This window comes from Athene cunicularia, assembly GCF_003259725.1.
Source record: "Athene cunicularia isolate RWA chromosome 4 unlocalized genomic scaffold, athCun1 chr4_part2, whole genome shotgun sequence".
Taxonomy (NCBI): Eukaryota; Metazoa; Chordata; class Aves; order Strigiformes; family Strigidae; genus Athene; species Athene cunicularia.
The window spans coordinates 4280513-4299690 of record NW_020799099.1 but is presented as its reverse complement, the minus strand read 5'-3'; the positions used below and the strand labels follow the sequence as shown (position 1 = coordinate 4299690).

The 19178-nt window shown below is 40.3% G+C and overlaps 1 protein-coding gene across 1 annotated transcript in view; it reads right to left on the bottom strand.

Moving 5' to 3' along the window:
* Positions 1 to 6761: 6761 nt before the first annotated feature.
* The window catches only part of TNIP3 (TNFAIP3 interacting protein 3), an 82919-nt gene continuing 70502 nt past the window's right edge, over positions 6762 to 19178 (bottom strand). The window contains exons 13-14 of the mRNA XM_026847889.1: positions 16750 to 16810; positions 6762 to 7582 (exon numbers count right to left, since the gene is read on the bottom strand). Of these exons, the coding sequence (XP_026703690.1) occupies positions 7551 to 7582; positions 16750 to 16810 (93 nt within the window). The 3' untranslated portion in view covers positions 6762 to 7550. The remainder of the gene's footprint in view (positions 7583 to 16749; positions 16811 to 19178) is intronic.

The following is a 19178-nucleotide window of genomic DNA, read 5'->3' as shown; positions in this document are numbered from 1 at the left end:
TGTTTGCATCATTTTCTTCTGAGATGAAGAAAGGCTTACAGGCTTCATAAGATTAAGCTGTTCTAAAACCAAAATGAAATACTGCTTGTAAACAGTGGTGATGTTTACATACAGAAGCCTATCAAAATTGGGCAGAATAGGCCGAATGAATCATAGCAAACAAGAAACTCATAAGAGATGTTCCTTTCTTATTAATATCCTCCCCCTCCCTGGTACTACGCAGAGTTTTTTTTGTTTGCCTTTCCCACGTCTCTTATCTGTTCTTTCAGATACAGAGAGCCTCTCAACGTGTTATAGCTTGAATGTTTGCATTCATCAAAGTGAAAATGTCTATTAATAAGAATTCAATTATTTGGAAAAGTTCCCCGGCAGTATAGCACCATCTTTCTAAATTCACTTCCAATGGGGATTTTACTTTCCATAAACCTCGTTTGCCTCATAAAATACAAATAGATGGTTTGCTGTGACTCCAAAGTAAAGGACTTCAGAGGAATGAAAAGTGGAGCCTGTCACAAGCATCTGTGGAACAGTAGGAAGTTATGGTAAGCTTGTGAATAGTAGCACTGTCTAAGGCTCCCCATGGGAATACTATTAAATTAACAGCACATTCAGATTAATTGCCTTTTTTTTTTTTTCCTGGGGATTTTTTTTTCAGTTGCCCAACAGGTATCTTGTAATGCAGAATTGTGGTTCACAGAGGTCACCCTGTAACAGTGGGTTTGATTTGGTGGTGAGGTTTTCTGGTTTTGCAGCTTTTTCTTAGCTGCGTTTCAACATCCCGAGTTATTAATTTATCAGACAGAAACAGAAAAGCAGCTACAGAGCCCTGCCCCAACCACACCCAAATCCTCAGGGAAGTCAACGTCTCTTCAGAAGTCATGAACAGTGAGATAACAACATCACACACGCTTTGAATTTTAATTGTCATTTAAGGATTAAGAACAATCCCTGTGAGCAACCAATTTTGCTGGGATTACTGAGCCAGGCTCAAGCCTGCTTTTAGTTAACTGTAATGCAATATTCATGCCTCAAAGCTGATTTTAGCAAGTTCCCTTCCCTTCTAGAGCAAGTACATCACTGGAGGCTCCAAGTCCCCTGTTTGGTATCCCCACCCTCACTAACTCTTCACCACAGGGGAATTATAACAGGGAATAAAGTAATCCCTGCCTTGCTACTGCCAGTGTAAGAGAATATTGTTATACTATTTCATAAGTGATCGTTTTTTCTCTTGTACGGCCATAATGTTTCTTCCTAAAAGAAGGCTGAAAAATATGGGGAGACTGACTGCCCCTCCCAAACTGTTTTGGTGTCTGAACAGGTTATTAACACAGAAAGAATTTTATTTGAAATACCCTGCTCTTTGGTGTTCATGACCATGTTTTTCTGGTATCACTGCTAGTCCTTCCATTCAGCACAACTAGGATTGTTTCTTCTGACACTTTATTTCTACAGATTCTGTGCTGGGTCATGACCACAAAGGACAGGCTGCAAATCTGGCATTGCGGAGAAAGAGGGGAAAAACAGTAGAAATTACAAAAGGACCGGCTCTTAGTTCAATCTCCAGAAAATGCAAGTCTTTGCCAACTTTTAGCATGGGGAAATAATCTGACTGGTGCTTTTTGCCTAGCCTTAAGTAACAGTTTTAAGTGAGTGTTATATTTAGTCAGAGATAGCCGATTTTGCAAATAATTTGCAAAGGACCTGTGCATGCGCCAGCTCTACAGGGTAATGCCGTTGCCTTAAATGGATTAACTTGGGATTTACAGGACTAAGGGCTGAGATACAGGATGCCTAAACACAGGAAGGCACAAAATGAAAACATCCTCCAGGGAAATTAAAACATATCTCTCTCTCTCTTCTCACCTAAATCAAATAATTAAAGAAACCAACCTGATAATGAAAATTCCAACAAAGGAGCTTTAGTTTTTGTCAAAACTGTAATTTCTCTCTTAATTGGGTCATGTGATACAAACATTAGCAGCACAGGTCCTGGTTTTGCTCCGCAAGATTTCCCTTCTCCAAATGCTTTCCCTTGGCCATGGGAAGAGCCCCAGATCCTCCTTGGGGGGTCCCATTAGACCTCCCATTAGACCAACAAAGTTGCAACCTATGGTCTCAGTCTTGAAAGACATTAACTCCTACAGTGATCAACAGATTGTATCAGAACTGTGCCCCATCATGTACCCTACATGCCTGCCCTCAGCCCTGCTCTCACCACCACCAGCCCATTTCACAGTCGGTGGCCAGAGTGGACCCTTTGCTCTCTCATAAGCAGCCCTTGAACAGGAAGCACCTGGGTGTTCCCCATTTATAGGGCAGGTGGAAGTGAGGCTGTCGCTGCCGTAAGTGAAAACACAGCATTAGCCAACATCCTGGCTCCTGGTGGGAAAGTGTTTTATTAATCAAAAAAATACTTTCCACCCTGTGGTGTCTTGCAGACCTTTAAACTTGCATCTGCAAAAATCAGAGAAATTCTTCTGTCATTCTCACAACAAAGTTAAAATACAGAAACCATTTTTAAAACTTGAGGATTTTTATTTTAAACAAGAGGGGGATCTTCAACCTGATTAGAAATACTCTCCAAGCTCAGCACAGGGTGGTATGGGCAAGGCAGAATTTCCAGCTCATTAGAGCAAGGCTGCATTCTCAGCCTATCTTAGGGGGAAGAGTAGGAGGAGCTGGAGCAGCTGAGCTTGCCTGACCAAAAGGTATCATCACACACCACCAGCTTTTCTCATGCTATTCTAGACTACAGAAAGGGAGACGGGGATAAAGACCATAAATTTTGGTCATCTAATAATCCTACTTCTCCCAAAGCATATTGTCATGTGAAGTGAAATGCTGACAGAGCAGTGACTGGTAGGAGGCTGGTAGTATAAAGTAGAGTTAATGAAGCAGAAGTCTTTTGGTGTGGGTAAACAGAGCCAAAGCGTACAGTGCATCATTCATCCACAGCATTCACCAGGCATTTCTAGCTCTACTATTTACATAATTTGTTTAATCTCAGAAGAAAATATTTCCATTGCTGTGTTCTTACTATAAATCATGAAACTATATGTAACCACGTAACACTTTGCATTGCAGTGGATAACACATTAATTCCTTTTACAGGATTGTAGAATGGCATTCTTTGCCAGTGGATCTAGAAAACAAAACTCTGACGTTCTCCTAGATATTATTAGAAGACAAACAAGAATGGCATGCCAGAATTTGACAGCCCATTGCAAGTAAAGAAGGTTTAGAAATTAATCATAGAGAGAAGTTGGGAAGTGCGGTTACAGGAGAGATTTGAAGGAAGACAGAAGAGTTTCTGACAGGCAGAAGCTGAAGACTCCAATAGCAACATCATCTTATATAGGACACAAAAGAAGTGCTCTGGAAGGCAAGAGGAAAGATAAGAAACTGGGAGAGCCTGAGAGTGTGAAATGTGACGTGGGAGATGAATGAGATATGAAGGTTTATTATTTGGACAAGAAATCTAACATTGGATGCCATAAAAGATAAAAAACTAGTGAATGAATTCAAGGAGAAAAGTAATGTGATCCAGGATTTTGCCTGTAATCTATCAAATCATCCTCAGCTGCGATATCTAGCTTTCCTATTATAGGATAGCATAGGTGTGTATTTGGGGCATCCCACGTGCTTTGCCTACAGCATTATCATGAATCCACTTCCTCTTGTATCCAGAGTTTCTAATGCAATTAAAAAAGCTTCCAGCTTTTACCAGCAATTTCAAAGTAACAATTTTTCCTTGCTAAAACAAATGACAGTTTGAGACTAACTAGGGATGCTATTTAGTGACAGACAACTTACCACCAATTAAATCTTCATGCCACACATTATCTATGTATAAGAGTAGAAAGAATTATCTATAGAAATAGAATGGAATAAGCATTGGTATGACTGTCACCAATAGCACTTCAGGTCTTTGAACGAGAAAGACAATCTTAAAAAAAGCATACATTTCTGACAAAACACAGAGCTTAAAATACCTGGGAAGTAAAGTAGTGGTGAATCAAAACAAAAAACTTCAAGGGAGGGGAGGGGAGGGGAGGGGAAGGGAAGGGAAGGGAAGGGAAGGGAAGGGAAGGGAAAACATGGCACAAAAATTCTCCAAGGACTCCAAGCTTTTAAGTACCTCATTCGTATTAATGACTCCATGAGTTCAAATGTGTTCCTATTCTAATGTTGGTAATTACTGTTACGGTAATCAAAATATCATTTAGTGAATCCATTGTATTGCGCTGAAAATAATGTAAAGTAATATTGTAAGCAGATAATTTAACTTTACATATGAAGACTTGCTCTCATTCACAGAAATCAAATTTTCTCCACAAGTTTAGTATATAACACTGCAAACAATGGAAAAAGTTCAGTTTAAAAGAAAAGTCGACAGAAACCCATGCCAAAGCATGCATAAAATGTTCTCTAGAATTTGTTATTTAATAAAATGTTGTGTGTCAATTAGATGTCATAACTTGCCATTCAGAATCTGTACAAACTTATGTCAACACGCATGCTCCCACCAAAATGAATGAGGCTTTCCAAGGGCTGATCGCAGCACATGCCCAGACCCCCTCAGCATTTTAACATGCTGAGCTTCATTTAGGGGTCACTTCCTTATCGTATACCTAAAAGTTCCTCACCTTGGAAGCATTTTTAAAACTGCAGTTGATATATATATCCTTATAACACAGTTGCACAGGGATAAGAGTCAAGCGCTCCTGACACATCTCGCCTGGTGGGCAGGCTGGCCAGCATTGATGCGGGACACACGGGTCTTTCTGCTAGATAAGTGAAAACATCCCCTTAAACTGCTGAAAAGTTTTGGCAGAAAATCACTTTATGCTTGGCTTGTTTCCCCAAGTCACTGTGAGAGAGGAAATCGAGGGGCACAAACTGAGGGTGTAGCTCATTACTGCTGTTACAGGTTTGGGTATTCAAATAAGTGCCTGGTCTGGTACGAAAAGAAAGTTACTCTCTATATATGAATTGCTCCTCTTGCAATGTGCATAGTAATTCCAGTATTCCCAAACGCTGAGCAGCTCCTGCAAGAAAAGGAAGAAAAAAATAAAAGGCCTTTCACAAACACATTAGCTCTTACTGTGAAATTGGTCCACTCACTACTGATACACAGAAATAATGGAGAAAGCTAAATAGAAAGAAACAGATTGGAAAATTTGGCAGGTGTTTGGAAAATAAAATATGTAAGAAAGACTGGAAAATGCCAGAAGGTTCTTTAAAGGGCCAGAGGAAGAACTGGGAGTGCTTATTCCACAAAGCTCGAGGAAGGAAAAATGCCGGAGTACTGCAGTTGGTTTTAACTAACATGACTCACCTCCTCAGACTTGTCTGGGTTACTGCAGAAAGTTTATCATTTGGGGGTGTTTGAGTCTGACAACGCTAACTCAAACAGATGACGGCACCTGCGTTAGGGAAATATATATCATTGCAAGAATATCAAGAGGAAAATCAATAGCACAGGCATTTTATATTCATTTTAAGAGATACAAATTCTCTATCATATCATACAAGGAATACCCCACGCTTAGCATAATAAGGATCTGTGTGAGTCAAGGTTTACAGTCTTGTGCCCAAGACAGCCAAACATTAAAAGCCTGCGACTAAACAGAGGGAAAAAATCTAGCCCTGCAAACTCTATTTTCTTACCGTGAATGGCTCATGTTGAATCATCCGCTTGGGCCGGATAATGCTTGCACAAGTTGTGAGATAATGTGTTAAGCACCACAAATGGAAGGCACAAACCTTCGCGGTTTAGTTGGGGAAAACAGTGGCAATGAATGAAACGGGGGTTTGTTGCCTCCGCTACCAACCACACAGAAGCTCGTCTGTTTTAAGGATTCACGACATCTTTGAGTGCGGGGTGCTCTGCCCACAGCACTGGTCACCTGCTGAGAGCTCGCATTGAATTAGGTTACATTATAATTGGATTTTCCAAAGGCACCGCATTAGCATTTTCCGTGATCTCACCCTTATTAGCCAAATCGCTAATCAGGAGTAGCGTGGTTCTATTGTTTTCTAGTTAAACTATCTGCTGCTATAGTGTCTGTAAGCCAGCTCCAAATTCACGCAGAGATAAAAAATTCCTCTAACAGAGACTCAGGAGTTTATTCTGTACCTAACGTTAGTCAAACTCTAATTTTCAATAGTTCATGAAAAAGCATTTTCTCTCCAGAGGCCGGTTCACTCGGTGCTTTGCTTGTGCTCTTCTTGAGTCCATACTGTGAGTTAGGACTGTTGTCTCTTTCATCAGCACAGGCAAAATCAGAAAAATCCTTTCCCATGGACTGTCCCCCATTGTGTCCAAAATCAAATGCTGAACATGTTTAATCCTGTAAGGTTATTATTTTAATGCACAGGCCTTTGTATATTGACAGAAATGGAAATATCTGTTCTAAAAGCAGAAATGACACAGGCAGGCGATCTCGCAACTGATGACTCTGTCTTTGCGCAGCCCAAAAAGCTGTTTGTGTGAGAATTTGAACTCAGATTAACTACCTCTGAACTACAAGGAAAGCACACAGGACATCTCATGTGGCCTTATGGTGCAAAAATCTCACTTCTTTCAGGTGGAATCCCTGTAGATTCGGGTACCTGTCTCCCAACAGCTGCCCTCTTAAAAGCCTGAAAGAAACAGACAATCCTGCAAGTAGACTATCAAGTAATGCTTGCTGAACACCCATTCACCACAATTTTCTGGAAATATGGTCTGAATACAATTTCATTTAAAAATCCAGGTTTTATTCTCAGGTTAGAGGTTACACAATGATGTTCAGATTCATTACAAGAATAATTTGGAAATATAAAGCCATTTTCACTGAGAAGTTAAACCCATTGAATATTTCTACTAAAATTCTTCTGATACAAATAAGTACACACAGAAATTTAAAAAAAAAAAAAAAAGTGATTAAATTTTTTTTATATTTCTGGGGCCAAAACAAAAGGATAGGTGGCCTTGACTCAAAAAGGGGAGTAGGCACCTTCTACTTGGCATGGCATCAGTGGTACCCTGCTTATAATTATACAGATGTGTTAAAACAATGAAACATATTTCCTTTTTATTAAACAATCAAGAAAGAGTACAGAATTCAAGATGGTATATCAACAAATTCCCTGGAATCAAATAAAAAAAAAAAAAAAAGACTATGATTCTCAAACAAAAAAATATCACAACATTATTGGGCTTATAAGCTCATGAATTCAAACCAGATGTGACTCATCTCTGAAACCCCGGCAATAGCCGCATCTTTTCTCATAAGGCTTTTTGACAGATTCTCATAGGCAGCACAAACAGCATCTTCAGAACAAAGGGCAAAAATGCTTCCCAGCAGAGTTTAACTGGATCCTGAGGATCACTACCCTGTATGATCTGCTTTTCTATTGTCCTCGCAGGGATTTCACCAGGCATAAATAACATGCACTGAAGAGATAAGGAGCCAGGGGCAAAAAAAGCCCAGAACAAAGCAGAGTAACAAAGTTGCAAGACTAGCTTGCAGCCTTTGGTCAACACTTCTCCAGGTCATAGGCTGTCAGTGATGGGCTCCCTTCTCCGAAGATGAATCTGCAAAAATAAATCAATACAAATTATTCTGACATTGAGAAATGCAACTTGCTTATGATTAATTTCCCTATATTTTGTAACACATACACACGCACCCCCGGAGCCAATACTGTACATCATTACAAGTCTGTAATCAATCCAATACATGTGAAGAAGCAAAAGAGGGTAGGGTTATCATACAGTGCACTAGTAGTCTCTCTCTCAACTTTAGTCTAGTCCCGATTGTCAATAAGAACAAACAGTAGGGTCTAATGACCTAAAGCCCCAATGTAAAATCTTTCAGGATCTCTAAAAAGAACAGCTGATATTCAGCAGTGCTCATAGGTATACATTAGCATTAGGTGCACCCAAGAGGGTTGGTAAGTATGACAGAGGAATTAGGTAGTAGTACCTACAGCTAAGTAGGTGTCTGTGGTTCAAAGATGTGTTTGATAGTAACTCACTCGAGCTAGGAAAACAAAATAAAATTGAAGAAAGGAAATATACTATTGGTGGTGTAACACAGACTTCCTTCCCGAAGTTTCAAAAGATTCTGGAAATGCTGTAACACATCGCTAGTAGCACACACAAGTGCACACAGTATTTTGCTTACAAGAAAAACATTAAGAGTGAAATATTTCCAGCAGGGCTTTGAATTTGCCTATGAGAATTGCTCTGCAGCTGCTACACAGTAACCCCATCATTCACTTCCAAACCCACAGTGCTGATGATATCCAAATGTATATGAAAGAAAACTTGATCCAAAACGTCCACGTTTGTAGAAAGCAGCAGTACCGTGAATCATAGATTTTCGGTGACACCTTTTCCTTGCAGGTAGTATCAGAGCTAAAATTCATGTTATTTGTTCACAAAACCCAGGAATAGCAACAGTTAGCAGACTGGTTCTCTGTACAAGGTAGATAAATACAGATATTTGTGTGTCTGCTTCATTTCATGCAAATAGCCCCTTATAACAACAAAAACAGTGGAAAAAAACTTTTCTAACAAGAAATGTGCTTCCAAGCTTCACATCAAATGTTGGCATTCATATAACAATATAATTTGGAAAAAGAAAAGAGAAGACTTGGATATTCAGACATCACAAGCAGCTATACAGTGGGGATATCCTTCAATTATTTCTGTTCCTTCACAGTTCTAAGTCCCACTGGGACAACATTGAGGTCATCCTGCTCATGACAAGATGCTTTTGTCTCCTAAAGTTCTTGCCCAGTTGGTGCAAACCAGCAGATACCACTGCACTGCAGGCATAGTCTGCCAGAGAAGAAAAGCTAAAGATGATAATATGTAGTTCCCAAAACCAAAGAATGCCTTTCACCTAGGACAGCATTAACCATCCATATGAGCAGGCTTCAGAGCCCAGCACAGAATCACAGAATCGTTCAGGTTGGAAAAGACCCTTGGGATCATCAAGTCCAACCATCAGCCCTACTCTACAAAGTTCTCCCCTACACCATAACTCCCTGCATCTCACCCAAACGACCCTTAAACACATGCAGGGATGGTGACTCCACCACCTCCCTGGGCAGCCTATTCCACTGTCTGATCACTCTTTCTGTGAAAATTTTTTTCCTAATGTCCAGTCTGAACCACCCCTGTTGAATTTAAAGCCGTTCCCCCTTGTTCTGTCACTAATTACCTGTGAGGAGACCAGCACCAACCTCTCTACAATGTCCTTCCAGGTGGTTGTAGAGAGTGATGAGGTCTCCCCTCAGCCTCTTCCTCAAACTGAACAGTCCCAGCTCCGTCAATCTCTCCTCAGGATTTGTTCTGCAGGCCCTTCACCAGCTTCATTGCCCTCCTCTGCACTCGCTCCAGCACCTCGAGATCTCTCTCGTATTGAGGTGCCCCAAACCGGACACAATACTCCAGGTGTGGCCTCACCAGTGCAGAGTGCAGGGGGACTGTCACCTCCCTACTTCTGCTGGTCGCACTATTTCTAACCAAGCCAGGATGCCGTTGGCTTTCTTGGCCACCCGGGCACACTTGCTGGCTCACGTTTAGCTGCTTGTCCATTAGAACCCCAGATCCTTTTCTTCCAGACAGCTCTCCAGCCACAGCTCCTCAAGCCTGTAGCCACGCAGAGGGTTGTGGCACAAGTGCAGCACCCAGCACTTGGCCTCATTCATGCCGTTAATGTTGGCCACCGATCCAATCTATCCAAGTCATATACTTGGACAGATACTCCCAGAGTACTTTTACACTTAAAACACATATAACAGGCAAAGGAAAGCGGACTCCATATAACAAGGGTAGGTGGCACTTCACTGCTACTTTAACAAGCAAATGGCATGGAGTGAATTTTTACATCGGTTCCTTAGATGATCAGTGAGGAACTAAGGATATTTCCAGATACCAGACAAGACGTTTCATCAAGCCACCAGGAAAGAGAATGTTTTAATGAAAACAGCCACCATGTCACCTATCACCAGAAGACCACCATCAACATCCCCTTACAATGCTTTGATTCTTCCCTGTGTTTCAATCTCAAAGGAAAAAAAAAATGCCAGTGTGTGTGAAGCCATTTAAAATATAACATGGATCGAATGATAAATTTTGATACACTGTTTCATAGAAATAAAATTATCAAATCATGCATCTGTTTAAATTACATATCCTGTTCTTTACATGAGATTTTTCTGTCTGGTAGTCTGAAAAACTACAACGTATTCTGTGATCTTTAGCTCAAGTTGACCTATAAAAGCAACACATTTCTAAAAAAGGCAACTTCTCATGTTCTGGGGTTAGAAATTAAAGGTGTGCTAATGGCCTTTTTGTTATACTGCATCAGCAGAAATCAAGTTGTATCAGTAAAAATCCTGAAAATAATCACATTTTCACTCCCAGTGGGGATGGCAAGCTGCTAATTAAATCTGTCTTGACTAGCTGGGAGCACTGATAATTTCTGATGTAATGTATACACTGAGGACACGCCAATATTAAAAATGTTTAGGATCTGGGATTTTTTCCAGGAAAATTAAGATGTCAGTTAATTGACTTTTTTCCTGTCTGGTTTTCATTGAAGACCTCCACAAATCCATTTTTTCAGTTTTTCATTTTTTCCCCCCTCCCTACAGATGTCATTATTTTCAGTGGAAAACCGCACACTTCTCGCCCCCCCCCCCTTCTTCAATTAGCTGTAATTATAACAACATTAGTGGCAAAGTAGGTACCTTGAGGGCAAAAATCTGGAAAGCAGCAGAGTATGGGAGGAAACAAGAAAGGATACTATAATGAAAGTATGTGGACACACCATGCTTCTTCGTGTGTTCATCTGAGCATCCTTAGGGCTTCGCAGGTTGATTTCTGTTTTCCCTAGGCATGCCAAGACAAGGTGGTGACCAGCTGCTGTCACCTCTCCCTCCAGAGCTACCCCTTGAACTGAGAGGTATGCGAAGGGCTACATTTTGGCTTTCCCCTGTGCCTGGCAGAGCTGAGCCCAAACCAAAAACATATAGTTTAGGTCTAAGAAATCCAGTAGTTATATCTGATATTCTGAAAGAGTAACAGGGGTTCTTAAATGCATGTACCGAGAAGCTTTCTGCCAAGAAAACAAATACAGTAAGATTAGTTTTGGAAGTGAAAAAGGCAATACATGCCAGCAGTTGTGGCACGCAAAAGGGTTCTTGCTCTGAGTAGGCTTTGAGCAATAAACCTCTTTTCCAGAGAATTTTTCATTAAAAAACTGGGTTCAGGGAAAATCTCCAAAATCAATCTTTTTTTCAACTGTCTTTTCAATTTTTCACAGTTGGATAAGGAAGGAAGTCAACATAGCTTGGCAAATAAAGTGACATTAAGTACACTTGCTGGAAATCTTTCGGCCTTGCTCTTGAAAAAGATTTTAAAAAATTAAAAAATGGAGAAAAAAAAAAACAAACAACAAGAAAACAAACCAAAAAACCCCCACAACCAAGAACGAAAAGACTGGAAACCAGCTCCAGGAGCACTGAGTGACAGAGCACTGAGAGACTTAGGAGCTAATATCCCTCCAAAGGAGCACTGCTGGTCAAACAAGGCTAAGCTGGCAGAACTTAAGCACAGTTTAGGACTAGGCTTTCTGCACAGCAAAGTACCTGGGGAGGGAGCAGCCCAGAGGTAGGCAGAAAGTTATTCTCTTGGAAATACATTGCCAGTGCAGTGAGACAATCTCTCACCTCACCATCTTCTTCCTTAACCTCAACCTGCCTCCCATTGCTTACCTTTCCACATTACCCTTCTCTCTTTATTGTGACCTTCAAGGAAACCCCTTTACTTTTTTGGAAGCCTGATGATTTCCCCTAACCCTCTTCTGCAGACAGGCGGTTGTCCTGTGAGGACTACCTGAGTGGTCTTTCCCTGACAGACTGTTCTCCATTGTAGCCCACCTACAGAGCACGGCTGGACACAAAATGCTCCTGCTCATCTCTTCACCCTGCCTGCTTTCAGCTGGAGTATTCCATGTTTGGGGAGATAGGGAGAAGACACACTTATGTTCACAGGCAAGCTGAACTCTGGTATGAGTTATCTGAGTTCTTAAGCAGTTTAACAAGAGGTGCTACATGAAACTTTCTGGATACAAATGGGAAGAAAATGCTGGTAAAATCAGACCAATAAACCTGAATACAGCCCACACCCTCGTATTTGCAAACCGCCTGTTGAGTATTTCTGGATTAAGTTCAGATCCCAGTGGTGACGTGGAAAACTGAACTCTTGATTAGATTGCAGCATGAAAGAGCAGGAGGAGAGGAACCAAGTTAAACCCTCTCTTTCCTGTGGCCATGCAGATGTACAGATGGCAGGCAGCTGCATCCTGCCATGCAGCCTGGCAGGAAAGTCACCCCAAACCATGAGCATGCCTTTAGTACCTGTTGCACTGCGCATGGGCAAGGGTGTGGAATACATTGACTCACTAAACACATCATCAAGGACAGAATTTATTTTCCCATCCTTTTTTGAAAATTATATTTTATGTGGTTACTAGTTCTTCACTGTCCCATACAACCCCTGACAGGTCAAAGTTGCCTCCAAGCTTACCAAGAGAGAGAGGCTGTTTTTTTTTAACCTATGAAACCTACTACAACTGGTTCTAAGGTCCCAAAGTCATAGGGGCCTGAATGGTTCTTTGCTAACTTTGAAGTAAACTCCCTAAAGGCAGAGATATGTTTTTAAAAACAATCTGAGTGGGCTTTATGCAGCCAGGGGGATCATCAACTTCTGGTTAAAGAAAGCAATTCAACAATAACTATGGGCAACTGTGGACAAATAAAAGAGTTGATAAAATAATTTAAAACTTGATTACTGAATCAAAAATATAAAGAAAGGCCAAGTCTTATCCACAGAATATCTTCCTGGATGCCAGATGTGTACATAGAGCCAGTAGGTTTTATTTTACTTATTTAGGCAAACAGAGAAGTAAAAATGTTAAGTAAATATAGTCAAACACACATATGAGGCTTGCTAGCCATGTTTGGTCACCTCCACATATTCCTACACACAGACTCCTACAATCACATTTCCATGCCCTACACGAACCACGGCAGGGGTAAGATACTCGAGCATGCTGTTGCATCACACTCCGAACTCTGTGTTTGAAGGGCATGCTGATGTGATTTCATGGCCGAGGACGGACCTCTCAAGCCACCTAAGTCAGCCTGTGGCAGCTCTGGGAATAGCTGTCTCCAGAGCAAATTCAGCCTTATGCACCACAAGGGCTACAAGGCCCTTCTCTTCATTCAGATTCTTAACTGATCCATAGATACTTAACTGTAAAACAGAGACGTATATCACTAAAACCAACTCCTTATGGTCTTTCCAGTAGTACTAAATCCTTAAATGGCCCCTAGATACTCTAGCTACAAATCAGGGACACACAGATTACTTAAACAAGAAGCATAGGGTAGCTCTGAGGTGTTTTAGCCAAAGAACTGCTCAGCACATGGCTGAACCTCAATTAACTAGCAAATTTCTTGAGAAAAAGGGAGTTGACGTAGCCCTGATAAGTAACAAGTGGTGTTCACTACTCCAAACTCTGAACAGAAACATAAGGTTTTTGCATAAAGCCATACTTCATAGCTGTAATCTTAGCAGCCCCCTTGAGCTTCACTCTCTTTATAAAGCTAAATTGAAAGGATTTCATTTAGATAATTACCATTGTCTTGCTACCGTGGAACATCTCTTGTTCTTTCCCATTTTGGAAAGAAAGGCTTAATGGAAAATAGAAGCGTTTTGGTTTTGTTTGTTTGGCTTTTTTTGTTCATTTTGCCCCCCTATTCCTCTCATCCTCCCTGTATTCTGATGAAGTAGTTTCCAGGCTAATTAGAAAGGGTTCAAACCAAGAAGTCCCAGATCCAAACCATCACACTATCATGAAAGTTCAGTCCTGGAGGCAACATTGCTCCTCAGACTTGTGCATAAGTAATCCTCTGCCAACTACCAAATCACAGAAGTGTGAGGAAAATGAGAGACTGGAGTAGGAACTTTAGAAAATAGGATCAAATAGGATTGATCAAATTTCTGCAGCAGATTTTATTTTTAATTTAAAAAATATTTCAGCGGTCATCCTATTTCTGTAGATAAAGGCAAAGACATGTTTCTTACAGAAAACAGAAGGACAAACTAGGCTTTACAGAAGCAGCAGTCCTTTAAGACAGCCTTCTTTGAACACAGGAGCAGCTAAGAAAAGTGGTGCCAGTCAGAAGTAGATACGGTTACACAAGAAACAGAAAATAGGAGATTACAGCTGGTTACAGAAGCACCTGCAGAACCTAAGTCAAATGGCAAAGCACCTGGGTCCAAACAACTTTCTCCCTCACAAAGGAGGCGAGAGAGGGAGGAAAACGCAGACTGGGCACATCTATACAAAGCTGCAGAAAAAATTCATAATTCCAACTTTGTGACAATATACCTTTGCAGTCCCAATGACATTATAGCAAAGTAGTATCTAGAGTTAATATAGACACTCTCATAGATTTCAAATATCTTTAAAACAGGCTTTTTCTGATGGCATATCATAAAAAAATACCAGTTTTCTGATTCATTTCACTTGTGTTCAGCTCTAAATTTACAACCTGTGATCTGTATTTTGCAATTATTCTTTAAGAAAAAATACCCAGCGTCAAAGGAAAATTTGTTCAGTTAAGGAAAACTTAAGGGTTTTCCCTAGAAACATCAATCTACTGAAATAGCATTCCTAAAGAAAACTGCTTCATGCCTAAAAGTTGCTGCACTGCTGTTTTGTTTTTCTATAATGAAGCCCTATCTCAGAAGAGATAAGATTTATTGGTCAGTTTATCACCTAATGAGGAAACGAAAGAGGAGAAATGAGACTCAGGAACTGCTGCACATACTAGCTCATTTAAACCCACCATTGTAATTAGCACTTGTACAAAATAGAACAAAGAAATTGGAACATCAAGAATAATTTCACCACATATTCTTGGAGTTTCTATCTTTGAAACCTTTCTCAAAACACTTAAATGCAGATTTAATATAGATGCCTGTATATAATATATAGACCCAGGCTAGTGCCTTTTCATAGTAGAAGTTGGACTTCTGTCTGATTAATGGCTAATAAAATAACCTTTGTCTTAACAAAGATTAAAAAAATAAGAGCCCCGAAGATGTTAAAGCAGACATCCTACACAGCATTACGATGGGACTCGTGAATTCCTCTTTATGGGGACTGAAGAAAAGAGGGAAGGGAAAAGTCTCCAAGTGTCCTACTCACTATCCCATTGAGAAGAAGGTATTTGGATGTTCTGGACAAGGAAAAGTAATAGAAAGACAGAGCATGGATTTTTAAAAAAGCTTTTTCAGGGAGCCAGAAGTCAAGCCATATAATCAAGCAGGATGAAAGAACAACTCTTCAGATCCCCTAAGTGCCCTGCCCTGGACCACAGCTGCAGTTGGTGGCTGGACTCGTTTCATTCACTGTTATAAACATCCTCCCTGTGTTCTCTGGTGCAGTAAATCACTCTGAATTTAAGTGGGAGGAACTACAAAATTAATCTCCTGTCCTCTCTTGCAGTCACAGCACCACTTTCCCTACGACCACATCAGAACCCTCCAAACAGACACCATGTAATTATGGGAAGCTCATCCTCCATTTCGGCAAGCTACGTTCCCACCCTGCCCTCTCTTCTGTTCAAATGTGGATGACAATAAAAAATAGAATGATTCCTCTGTAGCCATCATCTTCTAGATGTTACAAAACAGCTTTTGGTGATGAGTCCCTGCCACCCCATATGGTACCCACTTGCCCTGTGAAATGGCAGACCCACAAAGCACACACTTCCACAGTGCTCACCAGCAAACTTTGCTGGTCCCACTGCAGCCCAGGATGATGTTATCATTTATCTGAGGTGGTATGTCCACAAAAGAGCCACGAGACATGAGAACAGAGCAAAACACAAAAATTTAGGTGTCATAATTCTCAACCATTTTTCAGAGAAAAGAGGTGGCTTAGGGGAGTTCATGACGGAGAAGATCTGGAGGGGCAGATTCCTGCCCAGAACAATGTCCCTTTTTCCTTGTGCTCTCTGGCATTCATTTTTTGAGTGGTCTGAAATAAGTACTTCAAAACACTCAGGAACTTGACATGATTTCAAATCCAGGTACAACCAGGTGGCACTCCTGGTTTCCAAAAGATAGTTTACACTGACACTTGGGCAACTAGTTAACTTTGTCCATTTACATGGTTTTATTTTCAGACCAGGCACCTTGAACTATCAGAGCAGCTCAAGAATAGAAAAGGGCATTTTGCCTTTAAGGTGAAACAACACCCTAAAGCCTGTATTGTGTTACCAAGGGCTTCTAAAATCTGCCCCATCTTGGCCCCCAGGTTCGGCACATCTTTAAATTTAGTCTTAGCTGGAACAACAGAAGCTCTAAGGACAACTCTGAGAATATATTTTCTTTAGGACTATTACTAGGTGTTTAATGAGGCAAATGTGTTATCCTGTAATGTGTAATAGAGACATTTTATGAATTGCAACAAATCTGAAAGCTGTAATATAGATGGTATTATATTAGAAACCTCACCTGTGTCGCACATACACCAACCTCGGCTCTCCGAGGCAAAGCTGTCATGTAAGCACTCAACAGATAAATAACAAAGTTTATTCTACATCCCTCAAAGACCCCCACTTTAAAAAAGTGCATTTAAAATATGCTCTGTACAGCTGTTGTCTTACCATTTGCCTTGTGCTGCACATCTGGCGGAAACTGGTCAGGAGCATACCACTGATAGTCTGGCTGCACAGAACAATAAAACATTATTACAGCAATATGGACTTCATAGACACTTCAAACAAAAGAATAGTGACATGATAAAAATATAATTGTGCTGTGAAGGTTTTTTATTAGTCATACAAAAGTAGTTTACAAAAAATCTTATATTTGGCTTTATATTTCCACGCTCAAGTCTTTCAGCTTGCTTCCATTTTTATGACATGTTGTTTAGATGTTGCACTGATTAGAAATATTGGTGTAAACCTTTCTAGATGCCACAAATCAAAAGAAGCATTAACGGAAACAAATTAGATTTTAAAGGGGCTAAGGAAAAGTGCACCAGAAGATATTAGCAGGCATCATATCCCCAGTACCAAAGAACTGCAGAGAAACCTGGTACACATCGACCTGACAGGTAAAGCTGTTCCAGTCTGAATACGTAACATCTGTAACATGTTTCAGTGTGACAGGGATAACCCATTTAATAAAGGTCTCTCCCCTCCTCCCTTCCCCACAGGTTAGCACTGTGTTACATTAGCTGTTATCAAATAACTTCTTGAAAATTCTGTGGATGGGAAAAATTCCCACCTTTCTTATAAGAGGAAGTATTGGGAAGGTTATGTCCATGCAAATATAGTTTTGTCTAGGGAAATCCTGGAAGAAAGAAATACTGTATTATAGTTTATACCACACACTGTGGTAAATGAGTAGCAAATTACCACCAGAGAAAATAATTTTAGGACCAGACATTTCAGCTGAAACTATATTAAGCTGTCTATCTGGTTTAAGTAGTACATGCAAGCTTGTCAAATTCCAGGTAATTGCCGCTTAAAATTAGTTAAACTGGGAAAAGTATTCTTGTTTTGCAGAAACTACTCTGACAAAATCACGAGTAGTCCCAAGGAGACTCTTAGAGATTTCAAGTTGTAGGGAAGAAATTTTGTAGACTTCTAAAGAAGCTTTGCCTAAATTGCGATGGCAGGATGAAGCTGTAGATTCAGAAAATAGATTTAACTTTTATGTATGGTGTCATTCGTAAGTTACATAGCAGTAATCACTCTCATACACTGTCAGGAAAAAAGGAAGTCGCTTATTTTCACTTATACTACCCACATCCACAGGTATTATTTACTAATTCTGTGCTTGTGAGCAAACAAAATAGGCTTTGATACAAAGCAAGACGGCTTTGGTTTAAGTACAGGTAGTTTTTCCACTTATGGCTCAAAACACACTTATTTGCACTGCTTTTCTGAGATTCTAATGATTTTTCTGTTCTCCGATCTACTCTTCTCTTTCATACGTACTTACACTATGCAGACTTGAATGAATTTCAGAAAAGAGGTTTATTTCACGTCAGACTAAACAAAATGTTTCTACTAACAATGTAAAAAGGAATGAAAAGGTGTAAGATATTAAAAGAATGAAAAAGCAAAAGCACAGACTAAACACAGGATTACGTACTTTAACTCAGGACACTCATTAAATTCTAACACCTTTCTTCATTGCTAACAAATTGCTCAGGGAGGTATCAAAAGCTCAGAGCAGCAACACTGTACTCACACAAAGAATTTCAAAGAAAACTCAGAATGAAACTGGGAGTTACAAAGCAACCAGTCAAACTGACCCCAGCACTCCAGCAGGAATGGCAAAGTTGTAAACCCAGTGATCCCTCCCAGAATTAGAAACCCAGATGATGAAAGTTCAGGGAGAAGAGCCAAAATAATCTGGGACAGCATCCAAATTGCAGTGAAAAACATTCTGCAATACTTCCAACTCTGATAAATAGGCAGATAAGCACACTCCTGAAGCATAGAAATGACTTGTTCGACCACAGCTTTTCTGCTGGATTGCTACAGTCTGAAAGACTTCTATGCATTTTGCAAAAATTCAGCTCTAATTTCTCAAATAATGAGCATCCTTCCACATGTGACAGCTTTATAACCAGAAACAGATATTGCGTATTTAAAATTACATTCACCATGTTTAAATATATTCTCACTAGATTTGAATAGGCACAGCCCACTCAGATAACCCAAAGCACTTCAAAAATATTACTCTTTGAAGTGGTGTTTTCCTTGAAACGGGTAACTCCCCCTCACACAACCTGCCCTAGAGCAAAACTATGCTTCAGGTGGAGAAAGACAGGACCCTGTTGTGTGCCAGGAAAAGAGGCAAGTTTCCCATTGTGTTAGCCACACTCAGATACACTTCCACTTCTATTGATTTTTATTAATTTTTTTTTTTTTCAATACACAGGCTTGCTTGCGAAAATTGCATTCCTAAAGAATTCACAGTCAAAAGTTCCTAACTCTCAGCAGAACCTTATGCCTTATGTAATCCTGTTTCACAGTAGCACACCAGAAGAAAGATACTGCTGGGTACGAGCAAGAGC